This window comes from Chrysochloris asiatica, unplaced genomic scaffold (assembly GCF_000296735.1).
Source record: "Chrysochloris asiatica unplaced genomic scaffold, ChrAsi1.0 scaffold00009, whole genome shotgun sequence".
Taxonomy (NCBI): domain Eukaryota; kingdom Metazoa; phylum Chordata; class Mammalia; order Afrosoricida; family Chrysochloridae; genus Chrysochloris; species Chrysochloris asiatica.
In genome coordinates this window covers 13,233,329-13,246,074 of record NW_006408527.1, presented here as the reverse complement: position 1 = coordinate 13,246,074, position 12,746 = coordinate 13,233,329, and the positions used below count along the sequence as shown (strand labels likewise).

Here is a 12,746-nt window from a genome sequence, read left to right as displayed (position 1 = left end):
CCATCCCTATACTCTTTTTCCCATGCACCCTGAGTAGAGTTAGATTCCCTTTGTGGGAGTGGCCAGACTGACTAGTTGGGTGGAAACTGGGGCTATCGAGTTCCTTTTCATCTTGCTGCTTGCGTTTTCACTTGGCTCCTAGCCTGATTTCTCCTGGACTCACTGTCTGACTTCCATTAGGCACTGAGGATATGGGACCAACTTGCATTCAAACCCACAACATCTGCACACCCACTGCTGATGAAGCTTGGAGAATTTCTAAGGAAGAGCAGGCATCCTCCAAGTGGAGGCCTGGGCAATTAAAAGGGTTGGGGAATCCCTTCCCAAATTTTCCCCTGGGACTGACTGGTCTTAGATCTATTAACAGTACATTAACATCGACTTGTTAGGCAGTGGCGCTAACAACCGAACAGTTCTGACTAGTCCTATTTCTTAATTACATTCAATTAACTCTTCAATCCAGCGGGTGGGAGAGAAAGAGAGAGCTATATAAAGTTTGTTCTAGATCTATAGGAAGGTTAAAACCTTTCTAGGTAGAACTTGAGACCAGGATTGTTTTCTCAATGTGTCTATAGCCCCAAGAATATAATAGGTGGAGCCCTGATGAAACACTTGTTAAGCATTCTGCTGATAACTGAAAAGTCAGTGGTTCAAACCCACCAGTGGGAGAAAGACGTGGCAGTGTGCTTCTCTAAAGATTGCAGATTTGGAAACCCTATTGGTTTTCATGTTCTACCATGTCCTATGGGGTCATGATGAGCTGTGATCAACTTGATGGCAACAGGTCTGTGTTTAGGGAAGGGACAGAGAACAGAAAGGCAAAGGTTGGGAGGAAGTCTAGAGAGCAGAGACGAGAGCAGGCTGCCCAGGTATTTATTGTAAAATCAATTAATGAGAAGTCCCATTACCATGCTGCCTTTTATGGTCTTGGGACTTTTAACGAAATGCAAGGCAATTTCTGTATGTTGTTGTTGTTAAGTGCCATCGAGTCGATTCTGAACCACAGTGACCCTGTATAGGGTTTCCAAGGAGTAGATGGTGAGCTTGAACCACTGATCTTGTAGTTCAAGCGGCTTTGCAGTCTGAATACACTTATCCACCACAGATCAGCATTCCTACACTCTCTGAAGTGTTCACCCTTCAAGGGAGATGTTCATATGGGCTCACATTGCTTCACAAGTGTGTCATCAGAACATTCTCTTTTGGTCTACTTTCAAACCTGTCTACTTTGCCTTTAGGGTTGCTTTGCCTTCCGGAGAAGAGCTGCAATCCCAGGGCCTTAGACAAGCCTCTATCCAATCTGAAAGAGTCTTTAGAATTAGATTTATCATCTTCTTCTATATAGCTAAGGAAATGAAGTCACTGAGAAGTTAAGACAGTTGGCCCAGGTCACCCAGCTTGTCTGAGGTGGGGTCAGAACTAGAATAGAGGCCTGCTGGCTCAGCCTAAGGCCTACTGGCTGTGTCACACTGTGGCCTGTCTTCCTTCTAACCATCTTTCTCTGTCTCTGAGACAGGTGATTTCCAGGGGTCACCCTCAGAGAAAGCTTCTCTGAACTCCTGAGCAGTGGAATCCAAAAGGACGGGAGGTGAAAGGAATGGCATAGCATAATAAGCATGGTTACCTGTGTGATGTATGAGGCAGTGCAAAAAGCAATTCCCCATCTGTTGTCTCAGGTGAGCCTCACACTGAAACCAAGGGACCTGGCCAAGGTTGTTGTTGTTGGTAAGTGCCATCGAGTCGGTTCTGACTCATAGTGACCCTGTGTAGAGTTGCTGAGGAGCTGCTGGTGAACTTGAACCATCGCCCTTTTGGTTCTAACCGACTCTGCAGTCCAGTGCATTAACCCACAGCACCACACCAGGACTCCAGCGTTACTTGGCTACAAAATGGATTTGGATAGGATTCATATGGATACAAATTCTGAGCTTGTGACTTCAGAGATGATCCTATTAATTTGCAAAGTAGGAAACGGAAGCTGTGAGAGGATCATAGTACTGTTAGAAGCTGACCTAGAACCCTGGTCATCTGGCTTCATTTTCATTAACTGCTGTCTTGCCTGCCACACATTTCCTTTACGCTGTCCAAGCTATCTGGGACTACTCTGCTCCCAGGTGTTCCATATCAGGCAGATGGGCCTTCTGAACTGTTTGGTGCCCTCAATTCCTTGGCTCAGTCCCTGGTTAAATCACCTATGGCTATCAGACTCTACAAGGAGCACTGATAGCATAGTGGATTATAAACTGGGCTGCTAACCTCAAGGTCAGAAGTTCGAATATATCAGTCACTCCATGGGATAACCGAGAGGCTTTCTGATCCCGCAAAGATTTACAGCCTCTCAGAAACCCTCCACAAGGTTGCTATGAGTCAGAACCCACTCAACCACCACCACCTATTTCTATGGAATTTACGGCTCTCCAGGTGAGGGGCCTTAGAGTGCTACTACAAATCCTCCTTGACTTTGTCCCTGAACACAGTTCCACCTGGCACATGGAGCACCCCTGCCAATATCTCACTGACAAGACAGCCTTGTAGCATGGAACCCAAGCTCTTCTTCTATCTGTTCATCATGAATGGCTACTATTGAACCCCTCCATTGGGTATAAAGAGTGCAAAGAAGTGGACGACACTGGTGAAGGGATGTGGACACTTGGTCTGGCCATTCTGATGTTCTCAGTGGCAGGCTCAGTCAGTTTCAAGTGGTTATTCATTTCCTGATGCCCGCTCATTGGCTTCCAGTTCTGATCCAGACTTCTCCTTTGGCCTCATTTCAAACGCAATTTCAAAAAGCATCCCAGTTGAACAAAATATTTGCAATTAGTTTTATGAAGGTCTCATTGGGTCATTCCTATTTGTTCCCTCTGCTTTTCTACCAATGGAGCTCAGAGAACCCAAGAAAGAAGTCTTACCATTAGTCCTCAGCCTGGGGCCCTGCCATATAGCGTGTCTCTTGAAAATGTCACGTACAGTTGTCCCTTGAACAAACAGTCCACTAGGGTAACTGTGTTTTAAGTGGTTACTCACAACTCTTGAGCTCACCCTATATATATTAGCAAAAGGGGGGAAAAATCTGTGTGTAAGTGGGCACACGCAGTTCAAATCCGTGTTGCTCAGGGGTCAACTATAAATTACAATAAGATTTTTGACAGTGCAGGAGGTCAGTTAGCCCTGTGCTGTTCAAGAACAACTGTATAACGTAAATCTATTCAGTCTTTCTGATCTATGCAGTCATTTCTCCATTCATTCATCTATCTATATAATCCCCTGCAGAAATGTCCAGAGAATAGTGCTTACCATGTTATCATGGTATGACACTCTGCTTAGTGAGAATTGGTGACTTTGAACTTTTTGCTTCTCTGTAGGTGCTGGTGAAATTGGTATGGTGGTGGCTGTTGCTAGTGGTGTTGAGTTGGTTTCAACTCATAGTGACCCTTTATAGGGTTCCCGAGAAGTAGCCAGTGGGTTTGAACTGCAGATGCTGTGGTTCACAGTCCACTGCTAATCCTACAGCGCCACATGAGGAATCTAGCATCCAAAATTTTTTCCTTTAAAATGTAAATGTTGCTTAAAAACAAAGAATAGGAAGAAAGGGCCTAGCAGTTATATATGTAACTCAGTCTGATAATACAGATGTTTGGGCAAATCTTTCTCGCTCATTAGATTATAAGTAACTAAGGGTGACAACTATGTCCTACACGTTATGATAGTTTCCTAGTACTTTATTCCCAGTAAATGTGTATCTATGTCTAGTATTTATAAAACGTCTAAAGCCTCCTGATTGTTTTATTGGAATTATACAGACTAGTGTTTATTTCAAGACTATCTTACCCACTCTTGGCTAGACAAAGTCTTTCCGAGTGCTACCATGGTCCCATCTGGACCTGTTTATGCAGGGACCACATGAAAAAAAAAAGTAAGGAAGACAGGTGGGTTCAACAGTATCTGCATGTAATTTACATGCAATTAGCATATGATTTGTGTCATCTATCTGCAAGTAATTTTCAATTTAGAACTGCATCACTGCTTCTCTTAATGGTATCATGTGCCCATGTGCCTCTTCCTTACACCTTCCACTCATTTGTTTTCTATTGGCTCAGATTCCTTATCACTGAAAAGAAAGGAAGCAAAGAGGACTCTGGGAAGGGCAATGCTGATCAAGGACACTCAGAATCCTTGCAGAGTGATTTGAGAGTGACACACAAGCTGGGAGGGACCTTGTGAAAGCATTCTGGTCCCCCAGTCCCAGCATCTTCTCCTAACCTGAGCCAATGTCCTCGGCTGCCAAAGTCTTGATCCATATCCCTTTTCTCCTTCTTCAGCCTATATTGAGTCATGTTTAGGACAATGCCAAGGTCATAGCTGCTGTCTGACAACCGGTGGTGTAAATGGAATGCACAATCTTTCTTAGGGTCCTTGCTTTGTTTTCTGGACCTCTGTCTGGTGAACACTCGGGTTCTCTTTCCTTTCACCGTGGTTCTCCCTGCATTTGCTTCTTCTGGGCGCAGACATATCGAGAGCAAATACAATCTGGGCAACCTGAGGGCATAACTGCTCCATCTGAGGGTGGGGAGCTTGTTCAGTTGTTACTAACTAGAGGGAGGAGTCTATTTCACAGTGCTCCCCGTCTTTGCAGACACAGTTGCAGCTTCCCAGAGCTGATTAGTACCTTGCACCAATCTAAGACTCAGGCCAAGATTTTTATCTCCTTCTGGGGGGAATACAGAGTGCGGGAGGGGTGGATATCATGGGTCTGTCTCTTTTAAGATTGGGCCCAGCCTGCTGACTTGGATTATTTACACCTCTTTGGCTCCCTTGAGCAGCAGAGTCTGTGGGCCCGGGAGCTGTAAATCTACTCCTAATCACACCAAGCTGCTCCCCGCAGTCTGGCCCATTCTTGCGGGGCTGTTCATCACCAGTGGAGACAGAGGCTGTGGCCTGAAAAAGGAGCCTCCAGGAAGTAGCTGGCCCCCATTTGCTTCTTTCAGACTGCCACCAAAGCCCCCAGGGGCATTGCCTTCCTCTAAGGCCCCTGTGCAATCAGCCCGTTGGTTTCTCTTATGAGACAGAGCAGCCACTGAACAAAGAACCCAGGTTGCCAGCTCTTCTTGGCATCTGGGACCAAGGGATACAGTGTTAGCACTTACCTGTCTTTCAGACATGACGTACAGGTAGCGCTGATCAATGGAGAAGGCCATGTCCCGGAGAATGGGGCTCCCATCTTTGAGCACTGAGACCATCTCATACTGGACCCCACCATGGGGGGGACCATCTGCCCGAATCTGCCAGAAAAACAAGGATGCATTCAATGTCTACATTCAGCATTCTCCTGTGGGTTAGCGGCCTCATCTCTGAGCAGGTAGCTTCTCAGACAGCAAGACCCTCTCTCCCCAGTTGCTCCCCTGAACTTAGCGAGGCTGCAGGGAAGAAAGAGGTTCCTTATATATCAAATAGTCTAGTTCCCACCCAGAGAAGCCTCTTCCAAGCAGCCCGAGTGTCCTGGCTCTGGGATTTCTGATGGTGGGTTTATTTGTGTGTGCACATATAGCCTGAGGCATGATATTGAATGTTCCTGCATGGTTATTCTTATGCCCATGTGCAAACCTTTTTTAGCATGTTGTGATGAATGTGTGCATGCATCAGTGTGCTTGTGTGCATACATATTTGTGGTTGGGGTAGGACACACACCATCTGCATCTTGTTTTTGCTTCAGGCAGGTGAGAGGGAATAGGTGGGCAATCATACAAATCATCAACTAACTTGCGACCGAGAGATTACAAAATTTAGGATCTTGGGAAGGTCTCTCTGCCCCCAAATCCATCCTCTAAATGTCTGCAGATCTACCCCATTAGATTTGGTGAGTCAGAAATCCCGGCTTAGTCTTTCTGAGTCCGTCCCAGGATACTAAGTCAAAAAGGACTTTGACATCGACTTGTCCCTTGCTCTTAGCACTGGCTGCACCTGTCAACCATCTGGGGAGTTTTGTAAAGGATTGATCCCAGGGCCAGATCAGTTAATCAGAACCTTTGTGGGTGGAGCCTAGGCATCTTTCAGTTTAAAAGTTCCCCAGGCGAATCTAACAAGTGACAGGAATGAGAAGCCTTGATGGAATCCAGTGGTTCTCAAACCAGCCTGCATCAGGCTTCCTAAACTAAGCCTGGAGGGCTTCTTAAACTAGATTTCAGGATCCTTCCCCACAAATTTCTGAATCATTGGTGGTGGTGGCTGTGTGCCGTGGAGTCGGTTCCAATTCATAGCGACCCTGGACAGGGTTTCCAAGGTTGTAAATCTTTACGGGAGCAGAAATCCTCATCTTTCTCCTGCAGAACAGCTGGTAGTTTCAAACTGCTCAGGTTAGCAGCCCAATTCGTAACCACTGTTATACATAGGATCGCGCTATAAGTTGGAATCGACTCAATTGCACCTAACAACAAACATCCAGATCCAGTGCACTACAGATCGGTCCCACCCTCTCGGATCCCAGGGCCTTTTACTCCTGGGAAGCAGTAATGGTTCTGTGGTAGAATTCTCAACTTTCATGCGGGAGACTCCAGTTTGATTCCTGGCAAGGTACCTCATGCATTGCCCCTAGATGTCTGTTCCCATTGGGTTGCTGCTGACTCTCAGTGAGCTTATACAACAGAGCAGACCCATTGCATTAAGTTTCTAAGGCAGTAAATCTTTATGGAAGCAGACTGCATCATCATTCTCCCTTGGAACAGCTAATAGGTTCAAACCACCAACCCTTCTATTAGCAGCCTAATATTTAACCCATGGTACTACCAGGGCGCTTTTACAACAACAAAGGCATAAAAAATTTGATGGTGAGTTTCTTGGACTTGGATGTCCTCCGACCTCCAGGATTTTTGTCAATTGTTGAGCAATATCCTCTACTTCTTACCTTTGTATTGGACTTTTGCCCATCGAAACAGCTTCTAGTTCAAATCCCACCTCCTCCAAGAAGCCTTGGAACTATAAAGCTTATTACCAATTTCTCTGTCTACACTGACAGCTTCCCACCGGGCTACCTTTTTTCGTATTAGACATTTTGTCTGAGGATTATAATCAATGGACTTGTTCATTATGCATGTACTAGCTAACATTTATTGATTATTTACTTGAATTGTTCTCTAATTGATTCACTTGTGTATAAGTCCTGTCAACATTTTGAAGGCAGGGATGTGTTTTCTATGGCTCTTACAAACCTCTGCTGACTACACCCGGGCTGGAAACATAGCTCATGCTGGATAAAAGAGAATGCTAGAGAATGCTGTTGAACTGTGAACACGAAGCCTGGACCTTAACTGCTGAATCAAAGTGAGGTCAAAAGATGTTTGCTCTGGAAATTTTTAAGATGAAAGCTTCCCTTCCCTATCATCTCCTTCATTCTGCTCATTTCTCTCCAGCACACTAAGAACTCCTGAGGCCAGGAACAATGACTTATTTCACTGGGCAAGCTTAGTAGCTGATGCCACAAGAAACATGTAAGAATGGATGTGTTTTCAGCTCCTGTTGGCAGAGTGGGAAGAATCAGCAACATTATTTATTGTCGAGTTGGAGAAGTGGGCGCAGAGCTTCCATTCACATTTGTCTACACTCCTGAGAATTTGCATATTTGAGAGTCCTGACTCAGAGGCATGATCTGTGCCTATTGGACAAGGCTACTCTAATAGCGTAGTGGTTACGAATCGGGCTGCGAACCTTAAGGTTAGCAGTTTGAAACTACCAGCGGCTCTGCAGGAGAAAGATGAGGCTTTCTGCTCCCATAAAGATTCACAGCATCGGAAACCCTGTACAGGGTCACTATCTATGGGTCGGAACCGAATCAACAGCACTTAACAACAACACCACTACTAGAGATTTGTTAGTGTAGTGGTTACAAATCGGGTTGCTAATCTCAAAGTCAGCAGTTCGAAACTACCAGCAGTTCTGTGGGAGAAAGATGAGGCTTTATGCTCCCGTAAAGATTTACTGCCCCGGAAACCCTATGGGTTGGAATGGACTCGGCAGCATTTAACAGCAACACTGGAGATGAGTGGGAAGGGGACCATGAGCTCACTGGGGGTGGGAAGTTCTGGCCTTAGAGTTCCCAATGACAGAAACAGCAGATTTCTGCCTGAGGACCTTGAGCTAGACCTTGGGACTGAAGACATCAGGATCTAGTAGCAGGTGGCTGTGTTTTCCTCCTCACCATGTCATGTCGGTGAATGACTTGAGGAGCTCTGACTTGAAGTTAAGGAGGCGACATCAATGAAACCAAATCCACTGTCCCTGAGTGCCCCATTCCTATCTTAAAAATGCCTCTATGGGCTGCTTTTTCCTCTCACCCCTAAGCTTCATTCACTCTTGCCCTTTTTTGGCCCAGCTAATAGCTTTCTTGAAGTCGGTTTGAACTGCAAGGTCAGTGGTTCAAACTCACTAGGTACTCCTTGAATACCCTATATTGGGTCGCTATGGGTCGGAACCAACTCAACAGCACTTAACAACAAAAAGAGGCTTTCTGATGCTCAAAACTGTTGCATTCAAGTCAGCCTGCCTGGATTCAGGGAGTCATTAATTCATTCATAGGGTGGAGGGAGGCTCTGGGGGCCAGGGATGATGTTGTGGGGCTAAGGTTACTACCCTCCACCCTCCAACAATTCTGATTATGACAATGAAGCAGAAGCAAAGAGAAAGGTCTCTAATGATTTCCCTTAATATTCAAGGTAACATTCTCCCTTAGATAAACCAGTATAGCTGCAGTCAAGTCCACCCTGACTCTTAGTGAGTGATCCTGTGTGTCAGAATAGGACTGTGCTCCACAGGGTTGTCAATGGCTGGTTTTTCAAAACTAGATCATGACAATTTTTCCGAGACCTCTTTGGGGTCTCTTAGTAATCGCAAGGTCAGCAGTTCAAAACTACCAGTTGTTACACAGGAGAAAGATGAGGCTTTCTGCTCCTGTAAAGATTTACAGCCTCGGAAACCCTGTACAGGGTCACTATGAGTCAGAACCGACTCCATCGCACATAACAACAACAGTTAGCAGCTGAGCACATTAACCGCACCACCTAGAAATGTGTTTAGATGGGACAAACCCCTCCATTTCCATGAAACCCTTATAGAAATGGAGTAGCTTTTATTCAAAGACGTCCCCCACCTATTGCAGGAGGTCAAGGGAAGATGTGGTGGTCGTGACCGCTGGTTGGCTCAGCCTCAGTTCTCTGCTTGTATAAAAATGGCACACTGAAGGTTCTGTTTCTTCTTTGAGCCTGAATTGCATGACCTCTGAAGGAGAAATGTCTCAGTGTTACTCATCACCTGTCCCTGACAGCTACTTCCCTTCAGGGAGCTGGCTCAAAGTGCTAGCTGAGCCCCAGAAGCTGTGGAACCAGCCCCCTTCTCAGGCCTGGCCCAGATCTCCCTGCTAGAGAAGCTGACTAACCATGGAGCACTCACCCACCCCATGAGCCTAGGAACTTTTTTGCATGCCTGGGCAAAGCCTCGACACCAAGACAGGAGGATGAGTAGGCAGTCATGACAAGTCAGGCCCTCTCTTTTTCATCTCTAGGCCATGAACTACTGGGGAGCAGTGGTGGTTCTGTGGTGGAAGTCTCACCTTCCATGTGGGAAACATGAGTTCGATTCCCAGCCAGTACCCCTCATGCACAGACATACTGCCTGTCAGTGGAGGTTTGTGTGCTGCTATGATACTGAACATGTTTGAACTGAACCTACAGATGAAGCAGAATAGAAATAAAGGTCTGGTGACCTACTGCTCAAAAAGGAGCATCGTAGATTTTTAAGCTGACAGAGCTGCAAGGGTGTGATAGTTAAAAGTTTAGTGTAAACTTGGTTGGGCCTGGATTCACAGTGGTTTGTCAATTTAGACGTAGTAGAGCTCTGGTAGTGTAGTGGTTACGAATCGGGCTGCGAACCTTAAGGTAAGCGGTTCGAAACTTCCAGCCGCTCCGCGGGAGAAAGATGAGGCTTTCTACTCCCGTAAAGATTTACACCCTCAGAAACCCTATACAGGGTCGCTATGGGTCGGAACCGACTCAATGGCACTTAACAACAACAACAATGGTAGCATATTGGCTATGACTCGGGCTGCTAACCACAAGGTCAGCATTTCAAAAACTACCAGGTGTTCCACGGGAGAAAGAGGAGGCTTTCTGCTCCCGTAAAGATTTACAGCCTTGGAAACCAACTCCACAGCACATCATCACCACCACCAATATGTCCTGGTGTGGCACTGTGGATTAATGCGCTGAACTGCAAAGTCATTTGAATCAAAAAGTCGGTGGTTCAAGCTCACCAGTCACTCCTTAGAAACCCTATACAGGGTGGTTATGGGTAGGAATGAACTTGAAGGCACTTAACAACAACAACAACAACAATCCCATGTGAGTTATGTGATCTGCTTTGATCTGATGTATTTATCCTATGTTGTAAACCCTCACCACTATGATGTTAATGAGGCCAGATTTAATCTACAGAATGAGGTAGTGTCTTGAGTCAATGTCTTTTGAGATATATAAAAGAGATTACACAAGCAAGAGCTCAGAGGGACTTACTACCACCAAGAAGTAAAAAGAGCGAGAAGTGGAATGCGCTTCCTTTGCACCTGGGACTCTGTGCTGTGAAGCTTCTAGAATCAAGGAAGATTGATGCCAAGACACATGCAGATCTCCCAGGAATGTTGGGCCCACAGATGCTGACAGGAGACAAGGACTTTTCTCAAGAGTCAGTGTTCCTAACGAGAACTTCTAAACTCCAAACTGTGAAAGAATGCATTTCTGTTTGTTAAAGCCCCCGACTTGTGGCATTTCTGTTATAGCCTCATCTTTCTCCCGCGGTGCAGCTGGTAGTTTTGAACTGCTGACCTTAAGATTCGCAGCCCGATTCGTAACCACTACGTTACCAGAGAAGACAGAGGACTTTGGAACTCATCTTGTACAAGTTCTTTCATTCAAGGCGCACATCTAGTAGGGAAGTTGCTGGGGCTCAAACCAGCTCCCGCTGCAGAGAAAAATGCCCATGGCTGGAGAGACAGAATGCCCCATGAATAATTATGAAGAAGCATTCAAACATATGGTGTTCCAGTTTCCTGTGATGAGCTGGAAGATGTGAATTGTAGGATTGCTGCTCTCTGTGCTTACCAGAAAAACAATGGGTAGTGGTAAGGGGGCTGTGATGGAGTCCCAAAATAAAAGTGAGATTTAAAATCCAATTAATTGAGTCCATTCTGATGTCCCACAGAACACTTCTGTTCTGTAAATATCTCTCTTCAGCTTTTATGTTTATGACACCAGGGCCCAGTTTCAATGACCACAAGAACAATAAACTGAAATAGGTCATGAATTCTGTCCAAGAGAGCAACATTATCAGACTCAAACTGCACAGTCCCTGACATCTAACCAGGCAGTGGAGGAGCCAGGAGACTTGGCAGAGAGGAAGGTGATGAAGACAGCCACCACAGCATGTCCTTCTAGTTGAGTCCTTCTTCTCTAGGAAGGCTTGATCTCTGGATATGCACAAGCTGCTGGGGACATTTTGGTGGGACAAGAATTCGAAGGTAGGTAAGAGAAGGACAATTTGTTACTTAAGAGGGTCTTTACTGAGACCTGCAAAAGACAAAAAGGTGTTTCAACATTTGCCAAGGAGATTTAGGCTAGCTCTACAGAGAATTCCTGCACTGAGGACCTGACTATACAATGTTGTTGTTGTTGTTAAGTACCGTGGAGTCGGTTCCAACTCATAGTGACCCTGCACAGGGTTTCCAAGGCTATAAATCTTTACAGGAGCAGAACGCCTCATCTTTCTTCTGCGGAATCGCTGGTAGTTTCGAACTGCTGACCTTGAGGTTGGCAGCCCTACTCGTAACCACTATGCAACCAGAGCATAAAACCAAAAACCAGTTGCCATTGGATCAATGCTGACTCATGGAGACCTCATGTACGTCAGAGTAGAACTGTGCTTCATAGGATTTTCAATGGGTGATCTTCCAGAAGTACACCAGACCTTTCTTCCAAGACTCCCTCTCTTCTAAGGGTACACTTGAACCTCAAACTTTTCAGTGAGCACTAAACACATTAACCATTTGCACCATCCTGGGCCTTTAGGAGGCTGCAACTTTTCAGGAGGGTTTTTAACATAGAATAAAGCTACTGTTTGATGGTTTCAGTGAGATCCTGCTGGAAGACAGGCAGTGGGATGGAGTTGATGAATTCTCAAGAACCGTGGCTTACCTACAGGAGTTAATGAATGTGGTTAAGTGCCAGCCAATCTATTCTGACTTATAGCAAACCTACATATGCCACTTAACAACAAACTAACAAACAGGAGCGACTTGTTGGTTTGACCTGCCAACCTTTAATATTAAATGCCAACATTTAATATCACTTTAACATTTGATAATTACCATCATTAAATGTAAGGAGCTCTGGTAGTGTAGTGGTTACAAATCGGGCTGCTAACCTAAAGGTTGGCATTTTGAAACTACTAGCCATTCCATGGGAGAAAGATGAGGCTTTCTGCTCCCATAAAGATTTGCAGCCTTGGAAACCCTGTGCAGGGTCACTATGAGTCAGAACTGACTCCACAGTACTTAACAACAACAACATCATTAAATGTGGAGTCCTGGTATAGCGCTGTAGGATACGCACTGGACTGCTAACTGCAAGGTCAATGGTTCAAATCCCCCAACTGCTCCTTGGAAGCCTTATACAGGGCTGCTATGAGTCAGAATTGACTCAATGGCAATTAAC

The 12,746-nt window shown here is 45.5% G+C and overlaps 1 protein-coding gene across 2 annotated transcripts in view; it reads right to left on the bottom strand.

The window, feature by feature from the left end:
• The window catches only part of PLXNA2 (plexin A2), a 298,684-nt gene that overhangs the window by 154,603 nt on the left and 131,335 nt on the right, over positions 1 to 12,746 (bottom strand). Inside the window, exon 4 of one of the 2 annotated variants that reach the window (XM_006834051.1) lies at positions 5,145 to 5,279. In XM_006834051.1, the coding sequence (XP_006834114.1) occupies positions 5,145 to 5,279 (135 nt within the window). The remainder of the gene's footprint in view (positions 1 to 5,144; positions 5,280 to 12,746) is intronic. The other variant, XM_006834052.1, reaches the window with a different exon arrangement.